The sequence below is a fragment of the Hippocampus comes genome, unplaced genomic scaffold (genome assembly GCF_001891065.2).
Source record: "Hippocampus comes isolate QL1 unplaced genomic scaffold, H_comes_QL1_v1.1 scaffold376, whole genome shotgun sequence".
Lineage (NCBI taxonomy): Eukaryota > Metazoa > Chordata > Actinopteri > Syngnathiformes > Syngnathidae > Hippocampus > Hippocampus comes.
The window spans coordinates 27,241-50,086 of NW_017805507.1; the positions used below are offsets into that span (position 1 = coordinate 27,241).

A 22,846-nucleotide genomic window follows, 5' to 3' on the forward strand; every position below is an offset into this window, starting at 1 on the left:
AGCCCACCCAACCCCTGCAGCGGCTTGCATGAATGTGCACAGCTGCATGCCGAGCTCAGCCATAATTACAAACGAGTCCTTCCTATAATGACAGTGCGTGCAATGGGAGATATAAACATTGGCACTGAGATAAGCCCTGCCCTAAAATTAGCCACGACAAGGTCAAGGATGCTGTGTCTACCAAAGCCAATGAAAAGGGGAAAGAGAGAGAGAGAAAGAGAGAGAGAGAGGGAGAGAGACATCTGCTTGCACTGCTGCCTTGTCACTCCCAGTCAGTGTCAAAAGTCCTTCCACTGTTTGACACTGCTGTCTACTGCCACTGGATCAGGGAATGGGGGGGGGAGAGGGGGGGGGGGTCATGCAACCTGACAGTGTTGTGTGCCGACACAAGCGCGGAAGGCAAAATGTGAAAACTTCCTTTCTGTGCGGTGTGTCGCCGAATCCCGCCGAGCGCTCGTGGAGGATTACTTATAGAGCGCGGTGACATGTTTGCAATCACACACACACACAACAGATGTGATGATGATGACATGCACGCCATGATGGATGCGCTCATGTAAACAGACGCGTGTCAGGAGGCAGACGCGCACTCGCCTAGCTATCTGTCACCTCCACATGTTTTTATTTAAGGGTTTTTTTTTTTTTTTTTGGGTGGGGTGGACAACGGTGGAGTCAATCTGATACTTTCACTGTAAAATAATTGCATTTTAAAGTTAAGCAGATGGTAAATAATTATTTTTAAAAAATGTTTCATGCCACTCCCAGTTCGACTTTACAGTCAAACTAAGCATAAAATGGAGAATTACATGTTATGTATTAAAAAAAAAAAAAAACGTTTCCTATAAGTCTGCCATGTTTTTGCTAACCCATTATGGGAAACCCCACTGAGAGGAAAATTAATAGCATCAATGCGGTAGTGTTTAAGCAATGGCTAATTGAAAAAGATAAGGGTGGAGCAACAAATGTAGACAGACAATATTACAATACTCACGAGAATATATTACGGTAGTTATCCTCTGTTAAAAAATGAGTAATATTACTGCAGTTACTGAGTCACTTAACAGTAGTTCTGAAAGTCTTCTTCATTAGTGTCTGCATAAGCGTATTAGACTGCCGCCCGTTGGCCAAGTCCCGCACACTAAAAGGAACCGCACAGGGAATTCATCGTTGATAAATGATCAAATGTGTTGTATGATGCAAACAGGTCGAACCCAGAGTTATTATTTCTATTTCCATTTGTGTCTCGAAGGGAAAAACTGCCCTCAAATCAAAACAAATGTCAAATCCTGGGCAACAGATGACAGTGAGAGACGTTCCAAATGTTTGGTTACTTTGGATTCTCGATCGCTTTCACATTCATACACTCAAGACTCGTTTTGTGCAAATTATTCATTGCACGTGGAGGTATAATTGCATACAATACGGAATAGAAACACCTTTGCTATTCTATTATTCAGCGTCTCATCGCGCGAGACTGATACTATCAACCCGTTATCATAACGCATTTACTAAATTCACACTTTAAACACTGGAGTGAAAGCGGAGAGGGTGTTTGTGTGTGTGTGTGGGGGGGGGGGGGCAGTTGCCCCTGCAAATTAAATTATCTGCCGTTCAATCGGTGCATTTAGTGACAAATCAGCGCTGCAATCTGCCGCGCAAACAAAAGCAACCTTTTATCGTCACGCCTTTAATGATACGGGGGGGGATAATCACCACGAGATAGACGCCGAGAAGTTTAGAGCACAGCTGCAGAGCGACGACACTCACCCCGGAGCATTCAAGGATGAGTCTGAGATCTACACATCGGATTTGTTGTGTTTGCACAGCTTTAGATCCCTAGCACAATTAATGAGCAAAATATTCCTGCACGGTTCTTGAAGCTGCCTTTTGTTTTTAGGTGATTTTGATCAGTGATCCTTCTGTCATAATTAAAGAAAGACTAGCTTAAAAAAAAAAAAAGTATTGTTCATACCAATACTTAGGGGGGCGAAATGCTGAAAAGCTTTTTGTGAGTTTGGTGCTCATAAATTTTGCCTTTGTGGCGCCTCAAAAGCCTGAACACCTATAAAATACCAACAACGAAAATGTGCTTTTGATGGAAAAATAAAGTATTTACATTGAATTATTAGCATAACAATTTTTGATTTGACAAACTTCGCGAACTGTGCACGCCGTTTGATAATAGTCGTGGTAGTAATAGTAGTATTTGGTTGTGTGTGTGCATACATGCAAGTGTGAGTGCATATGTACGTCAGCACTTGTAATTTAAATAATCTCCATCATCTTTTCTCTCTTTTGTGACCATCTTTGTAGTACACTTAACGTGACAAACACATCGATCGATCAGAAAGGTACGCCATGTTTTCGGAGTTTATGCATTGTTGTGACACATGGTGAAATCCCACAAATGAAATCCAATGCTGTATTCCGCTGGCCGTATTAATTTTTTTCCCAGCCAAATGATCAAACCAGTGTTGGTCAAGACCTTTCACTGCCCTTTCCCATTAAAAAAAATGAAATTGATGGCAATTGACGTCAACAGCGCTTCTCGAGAATCGCACCAAAATTTAATGAGCCCTTCAAAAATGTCATTGAAATGGACAAAATTGTTCATATTGTGCCTCTGATCGTTTTACCGTTTATCTGTCAAAATGACGAAAATAGCAACTTGAAGGTCGCCCAGGGGAAAACCTTGAGAAAAAAAATTTGTTTACTTTTGTCTCTTAAACATGAGCAAAAAGCAAAGAGGTCAGGGGTGGCGGGGAACACTCGTGTGTCTTTGTCTCTCTGTCAATAAAACCTTCACTCTTCTGAGCCTGTTTTTCACTCGGTCGCTCAGTTCAGTTCAGGACTCAGCACCGGACCCAAAAACAAGAGCTTTCCCTTCCAACATTAAAGCGGTGACCTTCCTCCCACCTCTATTATCTTTCACCATCTTTGCTCTCCCTCTCATCTCTCAGCACGCCCTTACCATCACCCAAAGCCTTTTGGGAGTGGCTCAAGAACCCTCCCCCAACGCCCAACATCAATCATCTTTCCATAACTTAAAAGTACGCAGAAAAGCCAACAAATGCATTCCCTTGCATTTCCCACATCATAACCTCATATAACCTTTTGTTTTACTGCAAAGGTTAGAAAGTAGACCCCTTTTTGATAGTATATTTTTCACTTTGCTGTGAGACAAAGCAATGCCTGGGGTTGGGAGGGCACCAGATGCATGAGGCAAATGATAACTGCCTGTTCATGTACGTGTACACACGTGACCTCGCCTGAGGAGAAATAACAGTAGTCACACTTCTACCCGGTCATCCAGCTTGTATTTGAACAAGTCTTTATTCAATTGTATCTCTCACTACTCTCAAAGTGCTTATCCTGTCTCATCTACTAAAGAGTTAACATCCCCTCCCCACACCCCCTGACGACTGCAAAAATACATTAAAGAAAAGAAAAACCCCGACATAGCAGTGAAACATCATTCATGAAACCGGAGCACAAACAAGTGTGTTAACTGAAACGCCTTGAAGGAAAACAAGGTGACCTGGCGCTCAGGCTTGGAATTACTGCATGTATGTGTACTCCGGCAGAAGGTCAAGCTCGGGACATGTCCTCATAATCTTCATCATCCATTACCGTAGACAACAGAGAGCCTCATTTCCTTACACCGCAGAGGTTTATCATAGTGCAGTCCTAAAGGGAGATGTGTGCATGTGAACTAAAACCAGAGATTTAAAACGGATAGGAAGCATTCGCCGGCTTCAATATGTCATCTCAGCAGGGAGACGTGTTTTGCTCACAAGAAAACCATCGAACTCAAGTCAACTCAATGTTATATGTGGAGAGCACCTTAACAAAAAAACAATGCTGCATGCATCCTGTTGTAAATGGAGCAAAAATTAGATATACAAAAATATCAAAGACTTACTTGTTTTGGTAATTTGTTTAAACACTATAAAACACGACGAGAATGACGCGGCTCATGGCAAGTCAAAAGCCTTATAATAAAAATCTTAAAATTAACTCTAAAATGAGCTAGAGAAGGTAGGCCAGAATTGGAGTTATGTGCTCCCTCCTTCGAGCTCCAGTTAGGAGCCGAGCAGCAGCAAACACAATAAAAGCAGGAGCCCCGAAATGGAACCCTGTAGAACACCGTATGGAAGTGTTGTCGGGGCAGGACTCAGAGCAGCCAAGGCGAACACAAATTTCAGTCTGACAAGCATTAGAGCCCGATCCTCGTTAGTTGTCATTATCTGATGGCTAATATAGCTTCGATTATGTCTGTAAATAAGCATGAAATATTGTCATTGAATGAGACAGCCTGAGAGAGATTCTGTCCACATCAATGAACTGAAATGCCTTTGAACTGGAGGCTAAGCTACCGCAAGCAGACATGTGTTGATATCAATAACAATCAATAGGCTTAGATATCGTTGATGTCTATAAATCATGTTATTGACCTGGTTTAAGGCAAGACTCCCTGATAAAAGGCTTGACACATGGCAGAATGAACCAGCATGACATATGACCATAAGCACCTGGGCTCAGATATCAGTACAACTCAATATGGTTCTTGCAGTGACCAAAAAAAAAAAAAAAAATTCAATCAACAAACAAGAAAATTAGGTTTCTCCAACTCAGACTTTGCAGATTACAATGACCTGAAGTTTTTTTTGTGTGTGTGTGTGTATGTTTTTTCTTAGATCACATCCAGGATCTTTAGTTTCTTTCTATAAAACAGTTTATGAATAGTTAGGTTGAAAATTCTGATAAAACTTTGAGAACCCCTGCGTTTTTACAATCTTTTAGACGTCGATAATTATAACATATTACGTCGGAGTATAAAAGAGATATCACAACTAGTACGGGGGAGCCTGGGAGGAAAAGAACGCAATTCATTTCATTGTTGCTGTGTTTAAATATCTTAATTACCTTATGAAATATATTCCAACCCACTTTAAACTGTCTGCGTTGAAAAAGAGGCCGAGAGAAAGAATATTACTCGAAGAGGCGCGTGCGTAGCTTTTAGCGGTCTTGTATAATTGTGGCTAATGCTCACAGTGAGCAGCTCTATCAAAGCTGACACAAACTCTGCAAGCACGTCATCCAAGAGCAATGACACTCGCCTGCCTCCCCACAACCCCCCCGCTCCACCCCAACGCTTTGTAGAGCCTCACGAGCTGATGGGCTGACAAAGGAGGCCCTTTAGGCAATTGAGAGACGGCTTGTATCAGCAGTTTTACCTCGTCGGGCACAAGTGCGACACTTGTTCTGGCCGAGTGGCATCGCTTTCTCATCAACTTCCAATCTGCTTCGACGCTTGACGAGTTGCCAATATTGGGGCTCATGTGGTGTGTGGTGCACGCCGCCGCCGCCGTTTTTTTTTTTTTTAATCTTTATCGGGCCATCAAGGAGCACGCTCGCTTTCATTTCGTGTCAGGGAGCAAGCGGAAGAGGTTGAAGTAATGTTGAAGAAGTGAATGCGTTTAAGTACAGTCGCGGTAAGAATTAAACAGTCAAAGAACTTACTTTAAGGGGTGTGGCCTAGCAAATGACCCCAGGAAGTGGAGGAAGGTGGGCCGTTTCGTCTGTGTGTGAGCACCTGGCCGTGAGTTGTGGCCTACAGCAGCGAATGTTTTCACTTTGAATTGGTGGTGTTTGAGTGTTTGGTCACAAATGAAATCCCGTGATGAGGCGAGGGAACACTGCACTGAAGTTGAAGTCGATTTAATTCATCGTTCACGGGAAATATGCTTCTTAGAAAATGCTGGTAATAAAACGAGTACTATTTTTAAACCACAGCTGTCCTGTTAACCTAGTCACCCATTTCTTGGTATCTTTACGCACTTCTTGGATCAAAATCTTGACCCGATATGCTTGGTCAAGATCCTCAACCCAATGCTCTCGGTTTATTGTAAATAACCCAGCATTGGCTCAGTCCCTTCCAAATGCAGCACTGGGTTAACTATTTCATTAATTTGCGTTACTTTTGACCCAGTGGGTTTAAGAGTGTAGTAAGTCAATAGAGACAAATGGGATAAACTAGTGGTAGACAAAAAAAAAAAAAAAGAGCAGGGGACGACTACAGCCTGCCCCCTTTTCATCAATTAGCCCACCAAAATCAAATTAACCCAGGAGGAGTCGCACCCCCCTCGGGCATCTTACAAGGCAAATGAAGAGCAATGCACATTACTGCACTGGTTAAGGAGGGTAAGTAGCGACCCAAAAGCGGCAAACAGGTGCGGAGGGAGCGAGGGGGGCGCGGTGGGTTGGAAGGAAAGCGGCCGGCGAGGCTGCAGGCACTGAACAGATGCTTTTTTTTTTTTTTTTTCCTTTGCTTTGTGCCGCCACCTTCGCCCAAACCCACAAACACAAGGCAGCGAGCGTCATTTGATCCGCGCTGCGCTTGTCGCATGCGGCCCTGGGAGGTGAGCAAGCCAAGTGACCTAATTAGAGCAGTGAGAGTCCCCCGGGCTGAGTGACAGATAGAGCTGCCAATCACGCGGCGGCGGGCTTCCGTCAACGCCGCCGCTCCTCACCTGACACAAAGAGGCGGCGCGGCGGGAGGCCGCGAGACACACCGAGGTCCGCTCGGACACGAGGAACGACGCGCACGACGCCTCGGCGTCCGACTGCTGTCAAACAAAAGCATGGCGGGACGGTGTGAGAAAAAAGGATGAATCCCGCTCGGCCTAAATAATTAAGGCGCAAATAAATAAACCAGTCGGCCTCACTCGTCGTGTCTGTGACTTAATTAAGTGTGACGAGGCGCACAGAAATGAAGTCAAGACAAAGACCGGGCAGAAAAGCCACGGAAGACACACAAGCACACAAACTGTTGCTAGGCAACATACAACAGCTGCAGGATTTTTTTTTCGCTCCCGCAAACAAAGGAAAAGATGAAGCAAGAACAAAATATTCTTTGTATCTATTTTGGTATTGCTTTTTTTGTGTGTGTGTGTGTGTGTGTGTGTGTGTGTGAGCGTGTCTAAAACTAGCAGCTCTGTTCTGTCGTTTGATATTCATTCCACGCGCACATGATTTGAATGTTGGAAAATTAGTCACATTTTTTTTTTGGGTTAAGAGACTGCTGTTGGGAACATATTAATTAGCAAATGGGTGGTATTCTTATTTCTCTTGTTCTTTGGGGTTTCATCTTTATTGGCGCTGTGAGAAAAAAAAAAAAAAAGGCTGAGAGCGCAATCAAGCGGTCCAGGGAACCATTTAACAGTTACATGACTGACAACAGGAACACTTATCGCAACACTCCACTTTTAATGATCGAGTGACGCACTTGGCTCATCCTGGAAGAAAGATAGCAATCGGAATGCATGTGAAATATGTGCCCACAAAAAGAAATAATAATAATAATGATCAAATCATTTAGGATTATACTTAAGAGTTGCGTCTAATTGAGGGCTGCCTTGATTTACGAGCTGGTCCGCAACTCTCCACTTTTAAATTCCATGTAAACTCAATTGATCTGTTCCAAACCCACAAAAAAAAAGTTTTTGTTCCACTTTTTTTAATACAGATATAACAATGAGTGTTGTTTTTATTTTTAGAGACAAGCCGTTGCCATTTTTTTTTCTTCACCACACCGGCTGGGTTAAAAGTAACACAAACTGGGTGAAATTGCAAAGCTGGCTTAGCCATAAACGACGCATTACTGCAACATTTCGAACCAACAAGGGGTCAAAATTACTCATACTGAGTCTCAGTACAGCTGTGGCAAAAAAAATCCATATCTCCATTTTTATATTATAAGAAGAAGAAGAAGCAACTCTCAACCCAGATGCCTTAAATCAGAAGACGCGGATGGAACATTTCTTAACTTCTACTCCTCAATACCAACACACAAATATCATTCCCGTTGCTCGGTAGAAGTTTGGAAACTTTTCAGGTGGTCAGAGACGGACGGGCGCCACTGTCCTCTGCTTGAACTGCAATGTGAGCTGTTGTGTCACGCACACGTGGTCGTATTGCAAACCAGGTGCTTGGACTCGACGTTGATATGAGGGCTGCACAATATATCGGAAAAATATCATCATGGCAATCGTGACCCGTGCGATAAGCATCACAAAGACGCGCGATGCGTTTTTAGACGGAGTTGTATGCCTTCATCGGACTTTGACCAATCCCGTGCAGCCTTAAATGCGTCGCCGTCCAATAGGTGAATATTATAGGAGCATAACTAACATTAAATAAGTACCGATACCGGAATGTGCTGTAAAAAAGTTAACACGATTACATCCAGCCAGCTTACAAAGTGTTTTGCAATTTATCTCATGAGATAATTTTTTTAAAAAACGTCATTTCAGGTGCATGTTGTATATCGATGTTGTAATATTCAAGACTCATATCGCATATCTTTCCAATATGGCGCAGCCCTAATTTATTTTCAACCTTTGAAATTGTTAAGTCAGAAACCTTCGCAAAACCCGTTATTGCCCTTTTTCAAATTGCATCAAAATGAGCACAAACACATGTTCGACTGCTGTGCTGTAAAAGCTGTAAATGTTTTTTTTGGGGTTTTTTTTTTAATTTTCGAGTACAGTTGTGAGGTGGCAAACGAACTACGACACAACTCTGTACCATTCGATGGAGCAATTCACCTCTTTTGCTTTTCATCTTGTGCTGGATCTTCTAAGTGACATAAAACGAGAAAGAAATGATTCACCACTGTGGTGAGCTGAGCAGCCTTGTATGGAGGCGTCGGTGCCTACGAGTTGCAAATAGTGTTATTGTTCCCGAAATTGGCTAAATGGAGCATAAGTGGTATGAAACATCTCTCATTTTGTCGTCTGTGGCATTGATTTTTTTTTTCTCTTCTTTTCTCCCTCGTTCTCCAACAGAGTGAAGAGCGGTCATGTGTCAGGAAGTAGTCACGGCCCCGCCATCGACTTGAACCTGGATCTCACCTTGGGCAGGTTCAGACTCGCGGCTCTCTGGCTAATCCGCCGTTGACTCAAAGGACGCGCCAAGTGCGACTCCCTTTCGGAGTGAAATTGAGCGGGGGATACATTTCCATTTACCGAAAACAAAAAAACAAGAAGCACGGACCAAATTTGAAGATGAGCGCGAGGGGAGGAAATCGATGCAAACACCAACTCTCTCAATCAACAGTCTGCACACGTGTTTGTTCGCCACAAGTAGCCTTCTGATTAGTCACAGATAATCTCATGAGCACATGATGATCATTAGAATTTGCAGCAGGCGAGCAGACAACACTATGTTGTCTCTTTCCTCCTCTCTTGTTCGCCGCATCTAAAAAGGAGCCCTTTTAACCTAAGTGGGCTCTGGACGGCGGCCAAGTGGGATACCGGCAGAGCCGTTTGGGTAGCAGGAAATGTGTGGCCACTTGCTAGCTTGCGAATACATTCCCCTTCAATAAGGTTCATTCTCTTTGTCGGCGTGGCTTCCGTCGTGAGAAGATGGGGGCCGGAGATAAAGAGGCCTCAACCGAGGCTTGAACATTTGTCACCTGCGAAATCAATGGCGAAGCAAGCTCATGCGAAAACGGACGCATTTTGGATCGCTAACGGTGTTTTGTAGCCCGACGCTGCAAAGTTTGACGGCGAAACGTTTCCTGTCTGCGCGAGAGCTGTGGACCACAGCAGTTTCTGCATGAACGCCCTTAAATTGTTTGACTGTTCTCCGGCATTCGATGCATGTCAGTGCACTGTCGACTGTGGCTCGCCTTTCTCACAATCGAGGGCATTGTTGTAAGTGCGCTGTAAAAAACGCATCACAAAAACGTGACATGCTTCTACCAGATGTTCACAGAGTCAATAAAAACAAAATTAGCTTTTTCAAACAGCCGGTCTGTTTTAATTCATGTGAGCGGAGGTAAACGCAAAACGACGAGCGAGCCAAATTGAAAGCATTTTCCCTCGCTTGGAATCAAAGTCTTGAATTGTGGTGTGCAAGGAGAGCATTCAAGTTGTTTTTTTTTCCCTGCTCTGGGTCGACATATCTTAAATGTGAAACAAGTTCAATATTTCTGCTAGGCGTATGATCAATATCGATTGTGTCTGAGCCACCAACTCAGCGATTGCCAATTAGCAACTAACATGACGCTAACAGTTAGCCAAGCCTTTTCTATTGCTTCTTCACTTCTACTTTTATGGGGATTTTTGGCAATCTGGATGCCCTGTCACTCTATGCTGCCTCTCACAGGTCAATCTAGGTACTACAGTCCTATTCTTTTGTGTGTGTCATTCATCAGCCAATTTCTTGCCGTTGACCAGGCTTGCGTCCTACAGTATTTTAAAAAACATCAACACAACAAATCCCAACCTGATCTGGCATTGCGATAGTAAGAATATTAAATGGGATTTTCCAGGTTAAGTATAACTGGTACTGAACGCTCAGTGTCAGATTTGAATCAAAGCCGGTCGGACATTCCAGCTCCCAACCCGAAAGAAGATTTCTGCCATGATGAAAAGGGAAAAGATTTCTTCGAAATGTTGACACCTCACCAAAATGTAATGGAAACATCATTTGCTGAGGAAGAAAGAGGTTACAAAAGTGTCGACAGGAAGTTGCGCAGGAGCAACCCCACGCAGATGAAAAGTCTAACACGCTTGGCAGAGATAAACCGTAAAATGTATCGGGAGGCAGAATAATCCGTGAAGACGTGTCTGAGCCAGATGGAGTGTCTCTGCCCGAGATAACAAGAACATCCCCCTGATGCAACATAACAGCTAAATTCGTCATAAATAAGAGCATCGGTGGAGGCTGCGACGGCGTGACAATGATGTGTTTAATCTATCCATCCAGGACTCTATCTGCCAGTCTTTTGCTCTACTGCCAAGCTAACTTTCCAGGAGCCAGCGAGCGTCGCTCGCTGCCAATCCGGCGTTCCCCCCCTTCAGCCTCCTGTCGCCCGGCACACATGCTCCCAAACACCAGCGGGCGCTAAGAATAGAGCACAGCTGGCACTGCGGGACTTGCATATTTCACACTCGGGCCACGGCGCTCCGAAATACCCCTGCCACCGTCTAGTCCCGTTTACCAACTCGGGCTGCCCAGCAGTAGTTGCCTCCCCGCCAGGACTCAAGCATCCCACCCCTCTCTTTCTGCGCCTTTGCGCTGATCTTCACCTCCGCGGCTCGCCGCTTAGATAAGATCCAAGACGACACTCGAATGTCACTTAGAAGTGGGAAGCACTCCATAAAGGCTTAACCATCCTAATTTGGATCAGCTAACTGACTTCCCAGCGTGCAATCTCGCATGCTAACAATGAAAACGTAGAGCCCCATGGACAACGTGGCACTTAAAATCTCCAACCGGCGTTCCTTCATTCACATTTTCATCTGGATCGGCACCAGAATTTAAATTTGGCAAACAAACAAAGAGAAATGAAACAATAACCACCATGGCCAAGGTAAGTCGCACTCAGCTGAGCACTGACCTCCACCGAGGCAGAACATTTCTACTAAAATGAGTGCAAAATGGATTCGCGCATATGTTAAATGTATTTTTTGAAATTTATGCATTCTTGACTTTTTCTCCATGTTTGCGCCACATTTTTTCCAGAGCAATAATGTACACAGTAATCACTATGGCCAACATAACGACAATAGCAATTGAATACTGACCACCACCAAGGCAGAACAGTCATAATTCAACTAGATGGGAAAATTAAGTCACAGATTCCAATGTTGTTGTTTTTTTGTTTTTTTTTTTGATGAATGCACATTTGTATCAGGATCTGCATCCAGATTTTTAATTTAACAGAAAAAAAAATGGCATGAAAACAGAAGCAACATGCGCCACACCCAATCACAGCGTTTTGTGAAAATCAGTTAAGAGCTCATGACGCAATCCCGCCAACAAACACAAAGAAAGAAACGTCAATGAAAGCATGACCTCCTTGGCGGAGGTAGCTAGAGGAGATGTAAAAACAAGGCGCGAGGGAGGCAGTGAGTGGGGGGGGGGGGTTGGGGGGGGAGTTCTTTGTGACTCCCTGCAGCCGCCCCACCCACATGGCACGCTCACATTATGCTACAGCAGCACAGACCGCCCTGCGCTGTCGAGAGCACATGATGTCATGATGATACAGGGGAGCAAGCAGAGGTGATAAAAGTACTCACATTCTCGAAATAATATTCTGAATCACCTTTTGGTCCTTTTGGTCCAGCACCTTTCCAATCGAGGCGCACGGAATAAGAATAACTGAGCAATTTATGCAAAACAGTACTGAGACCATGAAAAAAATAAATAAATAAATCGCTTCGTGTCACTTGTTTAGCGCTCGCTAGCATTAGCTTGACATCTATCAAAGTGATCTAGTTTTGATAATGTTGTCAAAAACAAATTCTAATTTAGTCAATGATACACCTTACCTGGTGGTTTTTAGGCGAAAATGAAAATCATTCAAGTCGACAACACCGTTAAAAAAATATACCTGGCCTTCCTCTCTGTCCGGTGCTTACATGTTCCTTCCTCACATTTGGCTTGAATATCCCCAACAACTCCATGTATTTAACCTTGTCTCATTCTATCATGATGGTTTAATGCTTCAATTCAATTCATTGTGCTGCTCCTTCTGGCATGCCTGCCTTAGCCACCAGGGGCAGTATAATACAGTCAAACAAATGAAGAATCACCACTTCTCTTAGTGACTCAATCAGCTGCGATAATATGAGCTGATTTCTACAGAGGATAAAGAATATATGCCTGTGAGGATTGTGATACAGTTTATGTGCTTCCGCCTCAGGTGCTGCGACAACAGTGACACGGCCAGATTAGTGGGAGGCGCCACCTGCAGTCACTTAAGGTGAAGCCGACGAATGTGAGAATAGTGGAAACGCCGGGTGTGACTATGCTTAAAATCACTCCCGCCCTGTATTCAGTAACTCTAAAAGCGACGGCAAAATAAAGTGTTTTCGCCTATTAAAACTCTCGCTCCTGTCGGGACTGGAAATTTGGCCGGTCGGCGCTCTCCCATGCTTATCCGTGCGAGTCCTATTAATAAAAAAAAACAAACAAACAAACACAAACAGCCCCGTGCTAAAAAGACACCGCTGCTGATCACCCTGTGTCTCCTTACAAGCCGCCGCGCTTCGTCCGCCATAAATCAAGACGCCGCGCTTAATGGCGCTCCCACAGCTGCATAGCTTAGCACTTTATTTCTGGGCTGGACCATCACATCATTATTATAAAGGCGGGGTCTCTATTGGAATACAGTTTGCGCTAATGAGCGCCTCTTAGTTGATCACATTAGACCTCCACTCGAGGACACTTTAATTACCAGTGGCGCACTCTTCGCCCGTTGAGGGGGCTACACAAGATGTCCTCTAATTAAAGAGTCTGCATTCTACCTGTGTTTGCACAAGCCGGCGTCCTTGGCGGGGATGTTTTCACAGCCAACAACACCCCTACCCTCCATCGAACCCCCTCCTTCAAGTCCATAAAACATATATACTGTGTGCATGTGCAAGTGTGGCTGACAGATTTAGTGTGTTTCCAATATGAGATACATACTGCATGTTTGCGCGGCCATGTGGGTGCCTTCAATCTCCGTCGTGTTTATGTGCACGTTCCACGACGACTGTTTGAAGGTTGTCTCCTGGGTGCCGACGTTATGACCACCGGCCAATACAAGAGACGTAGCTAAAAAAAAGATAATACGGTGGACCCGTGCACGATTCACCTATTCACAAGTGTTTTTAATATTTTTTTTAATGATTTTTATTTGATCTTTTATTGGAGGTTGATTGCCGTTCAAGAGCTGTTTAATTGAAGTTTACCGTCAAAGCAAACAAAGCAGAATTACACCGCGTGTATTTAAAACAACCGCAGCGTTGCCTGAGGAAAGTTCAATTAGCTTCATGCTAACAAACAACGCAAAACGTAATTGACGTGCTAATTATTAGCGTCCATAGGAACAATTTGAGCAGCAACAGATATATGAACACATGGTGGAAGAAAATCTACGGCGGTATCACTATAGTCTCGGGTGTATAGTCTTTATTTTTGATGAAAATTTACTAATATTGCAGCATCTTACTGAGTCACTTACAGTCGGAGTGGAAGAACAACTCACGTGATTTTCACCTACTTGCCGATTTTTTTTGTGTGTGTGTGATACACATCGGTGGTTTTCGTTCAAACTATTCACAGACGCAATTGTAATCACAGCTACTAACAGGATTTTGTTATTCGTGATAGCAAGGGGTCACTGTACTGTCATGCCCTCCCATCTGGGCAAGGAGAGCCACCGTCGCTGACCCGTGACAGACAAGTCAAACGGACAAATACAAAATGAGAAGAGCCGGCAAGGAGCTGCCGCGACTCGGACGCCGACCAACATGCGACGCCCGAGGCCACGCCCCATCAAGGCACACGTCCAACATAAATACTAGAGTAATGACATACATGCCTTAGCACAATAAAGCACACGGAATTGCTTTAGATGTTGCAGGTGTGCCTAATTTAGTGGCCGGCGAGTGTACAAAGAACGCAGTGGAGGCTTCCTGTGTGTTGCGCTTTTTTCTTTTTTTTTCTTTTTTAATAGTCTCCGCCTTTGCTTAGCTTTGAGTCACTGTTACAATAAGCTGCACATGTCCACAGCCAGATGACTGTTCTCGCTCCCTCTCCACCCTCCCTCTCTCATTATGCTCGCTCGCTCTTTAATTTTCTCTCCCTCCGTCTGACTCGCTCGCTCAAACGGGGGCTGAGGCCAGCAGTCAGGAAATGCACATCAGTCATAATACTTTCCTAAAATGAAAACAGATTCCACTGCAGTCCCTCAGCCCCGCTCTTTCTGTCTCTCCCTCTCTTTTCCTCTGTGTCAGAGCTAAAAAACACCCCCTGCCCCCCCTTCTTCCCCCAAACATTCGTCTGGTCCTCCGCCCTTTCCCCTCCTCCGTCGCCAGCTCACGTCCGACAAAGGACTCATTTGCGTCCCGTCACAGATGGAGAATCACCGGCACACGGGACAGTTGTTTTGCAACGCTACATTTTGTGTGTTGCTCCCAGTGTGCGACATCGCTGATGGACGGCTCACAACAGCCTTGTAAATTCCCATCATATCTTCCTCTTCTTTTCTCTCTCTATTGACTACTTTTTTTTATGATAATGATGCAAGTTGCAGTTACAAGCAGTAAATCAGTGCGCGACAAGGTTAGTGCATGGAGGAATGCAGTAAAACAGGCTCTCAGACTGCTTAGCCAAGACCTTTTGGGTCAAGTAAGGCCCAGTTGATGTTAAAAGGAGGCAGACTACGCTACTTTTTATGTATGAATAGACGTGGCAAAAGCACTCATGCTCAGTCTCTTTAAAAAATAATTTTTTAAAGGTTGGGTCAAAAATACTACCGCCACTTGGGTCAATTTCACGCAACTATCCTACTGAGCGGTGAATAATTGTGAGGGCAGCAAATGTTACATTCCCATCAGAGTTTCGTTCAAGGTCTCAATGTTGGCTAAACTGTCGCCAGACGTTCGGCAGACATTCGCCAACAGTTTTTTTTTTTCCTTGTCACAGGGAAAGTTCAAACATATTCAAAATTCTATTACAACAAGAAAGGCGATTGTCTGGTGTTTGGCGATCATTTGTGACCTTGAACGAACCCTAACCAAACTGACCTGAATGCAACATTCGCTGCCTTTGAAAACACAGTACTCAGTGGGACAGGGAAACACTCCGCTAAAAGTAGAAGCTCCGATTCATCTCTTGTACTCAAAGTGAGATTGTATATTTTAAAAAAATAATAAAGAAAAAAAAATCACTACATATTTGTTAAAAATGTCTGTTTAAACTTGTCAAGTCCTCATTTTCCAATGACCGCATAAAACTTCCCAAACATACTAGGAGCAAAGTAACATTTCTGCTGAACAGGTAAGTTAAGTTGAAGCAACTATTTTATGTTTTATTGGTTGTAATTGATTGTACATGCCAAAAAAATCAACTTCATAAAGATAGCATTTAGCATTATGCTAACAGTCCGATATGTCATTTACGCTACCACTGTAGCAACCGTGGCTAACGCTGGTTTGTTTACCGTGCTAGCTTATCTTTGCCAGTGCTGCTATATTTTTGCAGATGGTTCTGCATTTTCTGAGATTCTTTATCACGACTAAGCACTTTCATAATGCCGTCAAAAGAGGGTTCCCAAGGTTTTGCTAACATTATGTACTGAATGACAAAAAATGCTGAATGAGCTAATGAGAAATGATAAAATGTCCCTCACTTGTATCCAGATTTTTTTTTATTATTTTTTTTACGATGTGATGGATTTTTTTTTTTTTGGTGTTTAGGTTGGCAAAGGACATGACAAATTCACTGTGAGTCATTCTTTCAGCCAACAACATTAAAAAAAAAAAAAAAAGAAAGAAAATCTTGGAAAAAAAAAAAGCCATATTGCGTCATGCTGCCTGATTCACGTTCCTCCATTTGGCTGCTGTTCCTGTTTTTTCGGCCTTATAAGATCTAAGATCACTCAAGATTGCATTTGCAGTTAACTTAAACTCTCTCTAGTCTCTGCTTTTTTTTTTAAACATGGCTTTGTCATCCGCAGAGGTTGAAAAAAGTAACGAGCCTTTGACAATGTGAGGAATAGAAAGTATTCATTTAGAGCGTGCAGGTTAAAAAGTCAACAGAAAAACACTTAAGTACAGATCCCCAAAGAAGTCTTTCAGGCACAATATCTTCTTCAGTACCGCTGCATTTGACAAACGATCGCCACGTCTTTCCGAGATGCATAAACAATGGCAAATGTACAACTAATTGCACCACCAAAAGAAAAGGCAGGAAATGACCACAGCTCAATTACACGTGCGCCAGCATAAGATTGAACTTCTGATATAAATCTCTCTCGCACAGGCGTCACTGTGTGCTCTGTTTGTAAGCGCTGCATCACATGCTGAGATTCCACTTACACAATTGCATCTTGCAACCTCATCCAGGGTGACAATGCTCTGTTTTGACCGACATTTGAACAGGCATGTTTACTATTGTGGTTGGAGTGTTAAACTGGTGGGGCTAAATAAGGTGACTGAAATGTTACCGAACGGTGCTTAGTACAAGCCGAAGAATTCATGTGTTTATATAGCAGTCGTTTTATTTTACTACGACTCAACGTTCATGATTCAGCGCAAATGACATGACTGCAAAACTACCACAGCGACATACCAAACAACGTTTATTCACTAGCTGGCTGACTATCTCCAACAAACACTAAAATAAAATAAAACAATACTGATTTATACAAGTAGATTAGCTATTTTGCTAATCCAGCTAGCTAGCTAATCTAGTTAGATTCTAATTAGAATCTAGTTAGATTAGCTACCTAGCTAATCCAGCTAGCTAGCTAATCTAGTTCGATAGATGATAGGTCAAAAAAATGTAAAATTGAATTCATATTTTAACATTGGGAGAATGAAGTTGGATGTTTACAAGATAAGATGTATTTGTTTTATTAAAGTTGTAATATTACAAGAATAAAATTGTACCTTTTTGGGAAAAAATTCTAGATTTTAGATTAAAGTTGAATATTTTTCCACACTTGAATTCATTTACAATGATAAAATTGCCTACGTTTTCGATGATATTTTTTTTTTGTAAGATTAAATTTGTTTTTGAGATCAGAGTCGTAATATTACAAGAATATATTGCTAGTATTTGAGATTAAAGTAGTCCATTTTTTATGTTGAAATCATAATGCAAAATTAAAGAATTAAAGTGAGATATTTTCAAAATAATGAGTTACTTTTTTAGATGAAAGTCGAAATGTTACGAGAATAAAGCCACAAAATATTTTTTTGATCAAAATTGTATAGCTGGAGCTCTTGCATTGCCTCACATTGGGTGCTGTAGGTGTAAACAAGTTGCGTAAACATCATGACAGCAAAGCCCTCAGAGAGATGTTATCGCCACATTGGGAGCCAAAAGACCTCTTGACCTCTCAAAACACCATTGACCTATGACCCCCCCCTCCGCTTAATTCTAAAACTACAACTTTGATGGTCACACCCCGAAAGGCGCGATGACGAGAGCCCGCGTCGCGGCTTCGTTGCGACGATCACCCTTGGGACCTCGCCAAAGCAAGAACTCCAGTCTACTGCATGCCTTTCCACTTGGCTGCCCTCAGGGAGCTGGAAGGTTAGCAAGCTGCTTCTTTTTTTTTTTTCTCAGGCTGGGGGTAGGGGGGAATCAAAAACAGCACCCGCCTCCCGACAAAGTCACCAAATTTCACCTCAAACCGTATTTGCTGTGCGTGTCGCCGCCTGTCAGAAAATACCTCTCAGCCAATCTTTGTGGGGGCAACATTAACATTTTATCAGCTTTTATCTGGAAGGTTGATGGGAGGAGGAGGAGTAAAAAAAAAAAAAAAAAGGAGCTTTCGACTGCTCCTCGGCTGGCACGATCCTCTGATTTATGAGCTGGTAAGCCGTTTGTGTAGCTTGACACATTACAATATTGAAGATGAGGAAATCATTATGCCTGGGAGAAATATTTGAGGGGCAGCCGCCGCTCGGCATTGGAGACTGAAATGATTATTAAAAAGGGGGATGATGCGATGGAGGTGGGTTGGTGGTGGGGGGGGGCTGATCTTCACCCACCACATGAGCTTAAATCGTGAAAATGTATGGAGGAGCACTATACAACTCCACGTGCATCATTAGCAGGTGTGTTTTGCTCCATTCTAACCGCTTTTAGCGTCGCATGCTAAGCATGACTTATTGACGAGGCTCTTGGATGAAAATGAATAATCTCACCCCGCCCGTGGAGCTAAATGTGCCTGTGCATTATTAATTGAACAACATGTTTATTAATATGGTTTACAGAGGCGTGGAGCGCCATGCACTCGATCAGGTATGTTGAATCCTGTATTTGGCTTGTAAAATGTAAAATTAGAAACCACACATCATTAGTGAATGATGTTTTTTGTGATATGCCCTCATTTTGTCCATCTTTAAAATAGCACTTTTGTCCAAATCTGGTTTGCAAGTGTGTGGTCCGATTCGGCTCCCCAGTCGATAAAAAAAATTGTGCCGCCCCCCCCCCCCTAGCTTTTAAGTTACCCATCCCTGTTTTAGAAACAGTCCTTAATATGATCCAGTGGCACGCTCTAACCCAAAAAGAAATAAACATTTTCTTTTTAATTACTGCCTCAGGGACCATCACAACTTAGCATCAATATCTGGTCTGTCAAAGCGCCAAGGTTTTTGGACTTCGTTCAAACTGTCATCTTTGACATGCACGGGAGTAAATCTTCAAATGGAGTTGGGAAGCTCTCTCAACCAAGCCATGATGAAGGATGAAATCATCCAATGCATTTGAAAGTTCATACTCACATTCTTTCAAGAGGAATAAAACAATGACAGATGTTTGCTTGTTTGGTTTCGTCATTTCAACTATTTGATTGAATAGGTGATTAATGTTCATTAGAAAATACTTTTCCAGATGATACACTCCAAAAACTGCTCGCCAAAAAATAATATTTTGGGAAAGAAAAATGGACTGGCCCACAATTTGACACCACTTTCTGTACAAAAAAAAAAAAAAAAGTTGGCTCAAATTGGCCCAAGAAGCTTTTGTTTTTTTCTTTTTACCAAAATCTGGTTCTGTTTGACCCGTCAGTTCTAAGGCTGTGCAGTGTTAGCTTGCTATGATGACGTTTGAACCCACATGACATCACAAAGGTAATAATTAGCTCACTATATATAAAATATATAGCTGTATATTCATTGTTAAAACAAAATTAATTCAAAGCATTGAAATTGCTTAACTAATTATTATTTATAATGCATTATACTTTGGACATTTTCTTTTTTGGGGGGGCGGTCACACTGGATTAACCCCACAACAAAATCCTATTTAACCCATTTTGTGGTTTACAATCCCATCCCAACATGTAGGGTCACACCCATAACCCAGCCCAGCTGGTCTACAATAGCCACTGGCAGGGTTGGTCCAACCTTAGGGTCCCCCCCCCCAAAAAAAACTATTTTTGTTGTATTTTTGAGCTAAATTGGCTGGATCCCTAAGACTGTCCAATGAGCGTCATGCAATTTTTTGCATAATAAAAAGGACTCCATGACATCAGGTGTCAAAACATTTTTGATTGATGCATTTATATGTTCAGCTCTGTATTGTATATAAAAAGTAAACCGCACTAAGCCATTTGCATGAACGGCATGTATACAGTGTAATTATATCCCCCTTGTGGAAGCACATTTTAACCAACACCGCTCAGAATGATGCAGTGTTGTTCTATAATCATAGCAATGAAAGAAAAAAAACTGTTGAATTAATCCTGCTAATCCCAATTAGCTGGGAAGGGAGACCACGATGTAAGGTGTCAAATCATTCTTTGATTTGGCCATTTATTTTCAACTATGCTCAGCTCTGTATTTTATAACAAAGTATGATTTTTTTTTCCAGTCCTTTCGCTGGATTTTTGAGGTAACTGGGATAAAATAAACGGAAAGGGGCAATCCCCAGTAAAATGTCAAATTAATTTGGGGGTTATTTATACTCATTTGAAACCCACTCTTCATTCTATCGAAAAAAAACATTCCTATGATTAACTATCGTAACATTCCTTAGGTACCAGTGGCAACAACAGCGACATCCATGACACCATCAGGCTTAAAGTAATTTCTATTTATGCTTTGTGTTTATTCATATTCACCTCTGCGTTATTTATAAACATATAGAGATACATCTATTGTTTTGTTTTTTTTTCCCTACTGGTGTAGCATGGATTTTTTTTTTTTTTGGGGGGGGGGGCGTAGCGCGGACACCACGAGGTTTCCAAATGAATTCTGCTTGAAAAACTAAAGCCAATCGTTGGCGTGAAAAGACATTTTCTAGCGTAACTTGGGCTCGCGAAGCGACGCGTTCAATTGGTCGGTGTGTCCTACCAGGGAGAAGATGTTGGAGTGGCAGTCCTCGAGGCTTGCCCCGTTCGCCACCCAATTCGTCGTTGTCGTCATAATGCTCCCAGCTTTGGCTCCTCGGCGTTAGGCATGTCGAAATCCCAACATCAACACCCCAAAGGGGCTGACACACAAGAGTGGGGGTCCCGTCCCTGAAGTGGGGGTCCACTCCACACAAACACACGGCGAGGAGGAGAAGGGGGGGGGTGTAAGGGGGTGTAAGCAAGGCTAAAAACCTCACAAGAGGTCCAGATGAATAAGAGAAGCAAATAATGGGGCGTATTCACAGCGAAGAAGTGCACGATGAGCCCATGGTCGATTTGAAAATAATCCACGCAGGGGGTGGGAAGGGGTGGGGGGGATCAAAACACGATTCCAATCCAGGTCAGGCGGACACATCCACGCCGTTTGGAAAAAATCAACCTGAGACGAACATCGTAATGATAATCGGAATAATAATCCATGGTTGCGAAGGCGCCGACGACGGCACGCACAAAAAAAAAAAAAAAAACTTCTCGAATCGAGGAAAAAAAAAAAAACACCCAAACAAACCCACGCGAGTGTGATTTCTACACGCGTGTGATTCTTCACGATCCCATGCAGCACTTGTGATAGTTTACTGGAATCGCGCAAGGGGCTATTTATAGCCGCCTTTCTTAGCACAGCGCACAATGTAACCCGGCCAGGAATGTTTTAATCCCTCTGTTGCTTCTCTATTCAGGAAACCGATGGAGATTCTCTTCCAGGTGAAGAAAAAAAAAAACAAAAAAAAAAACAATTCCAGACGGCGCTTCCTTCGCGTCCTTCGACCCTTCCTGGGGCGGGGGACAAAAGTGGGGCACAATCCACGATCGTCCGAAAAGAGGAGAGAAACTATTCGTACTCCAGCGGCAGGAAAGCGACAAGCAGCCTTTCTGTGTGTGCGCGCGTGGAAAAAAAAATCCTTCCTTCCTTTCAGTTTTATATCATTACGACACGTCCGCTCGCTGCTGCGCACACACACACACACTCACACTCACTCACATACGCTCGCACACACACACGCGCTCGCGCACGCGAAGAGCAAGCCGAAGGAAAAGCAGCGGTTTCTTGCACGCTTTATTGTGTGTGCGCGTGCTCGCTCTCGCGCGGATTTGGCGTCCTCACTATAAATGTGATCATGTCATTGAGGCTGGTAAATAAGAAGTGCTGGTGTGCACGTCAGGACCGCTGCGGGCCTCCACCAGAGTTTCCTCTGGCTTCGCCCTGCCCAGGCATAGTTCACCATCTTTCGGGTCCTATCGCGCGCGCTCTGGCTCCACCTCCCCGACGCGGCGGGCGAGGCGGGCCGGTGGTGCGCCCGGAGACGTCGTAACCCCGCGGGGCCGGGATCCCACCTCCAGCCCCCCCCCCCACACACACACACACACACGCACGCACACGACCCACGTGATCCAAGTGTGGGATTACATCTTGCACAGCTGCAAAAATCCACAGTGTGTGCGTCACCTTCTCGATTATTAGTATTAATAGGAATATGATTCAGTAAGGGCACACTGGGAAAAAAAAAGCCGAACAACGGTGTCATTTATTTAACGTACAAGCTCATTGAAATATTGTGGTTTCTGGTTATTTATATACTGCATATTATATATATATATAACTAAAAGCAAATCATACAGCCACTAGATAAAACTAAAAGCAACAAAAAAAATAATTTCAGCTCTTTGTAATACTCACAATCCATCCCTACATGTTCAGACACTCAAGCCGACATCATGATGGCATTCATCATGATTTCAGTGGACACAGACCTCTCTGGGGAGGCACCAGGTCAGATGCCAAAGGCAGGATTCTTGAGAATGTTGTCACCAACGACACCTTAGGTCTGCAAAGACACACACACACACACACACACACACACACACACACACACACAAAAAAGTTATTTCCATGCTGCCCCTCCTCTCTAATTGCGC

The 22,846-nt window shown here is 43.3% G+C and overlaps 1 protein-coding gene and 1 long non-coding RNA gene across 2 annotated transcripts in view; both read right to left on the bottom strand.

The window, feature by feature from the left end:
- The window catches only part of LOC109520400 (mediator of RNA polymerase II transcription subunit 13-like), a 26,691-nt gene extending 4,403 nt beyond the window's left edge, over nt 1–22,288 (bottom strand). Inside the window, exon 1 of the mRNA XM_019877592.1 lies at nt 20,874–22,288. Coding sequence (XP_019733151.1) covers nt 20,874–20,945 — 72 coding nt within the window. The 5' untranslated portion in view covers nt 20,946–22,288. The remainder of the gene's footprint in view (nt 1–20,873) is intronic.
- Nucleotides 8,839–11,922, bottom strand: LOC109520434 (uncharacterized). The gene is made up of 2 exons (XR_002169179.1): nt 11,598–11,922; nt 8,839–11,410 (listed from the first exon to the last, which is right to left on the bottom strand). It is a non-coding gene; the product is annotated as an uncharacterized LOC109520434 (long non-coding RNA).
- Nucleotides 22,289–22,846: the final 558 nt, after the last annotated feature.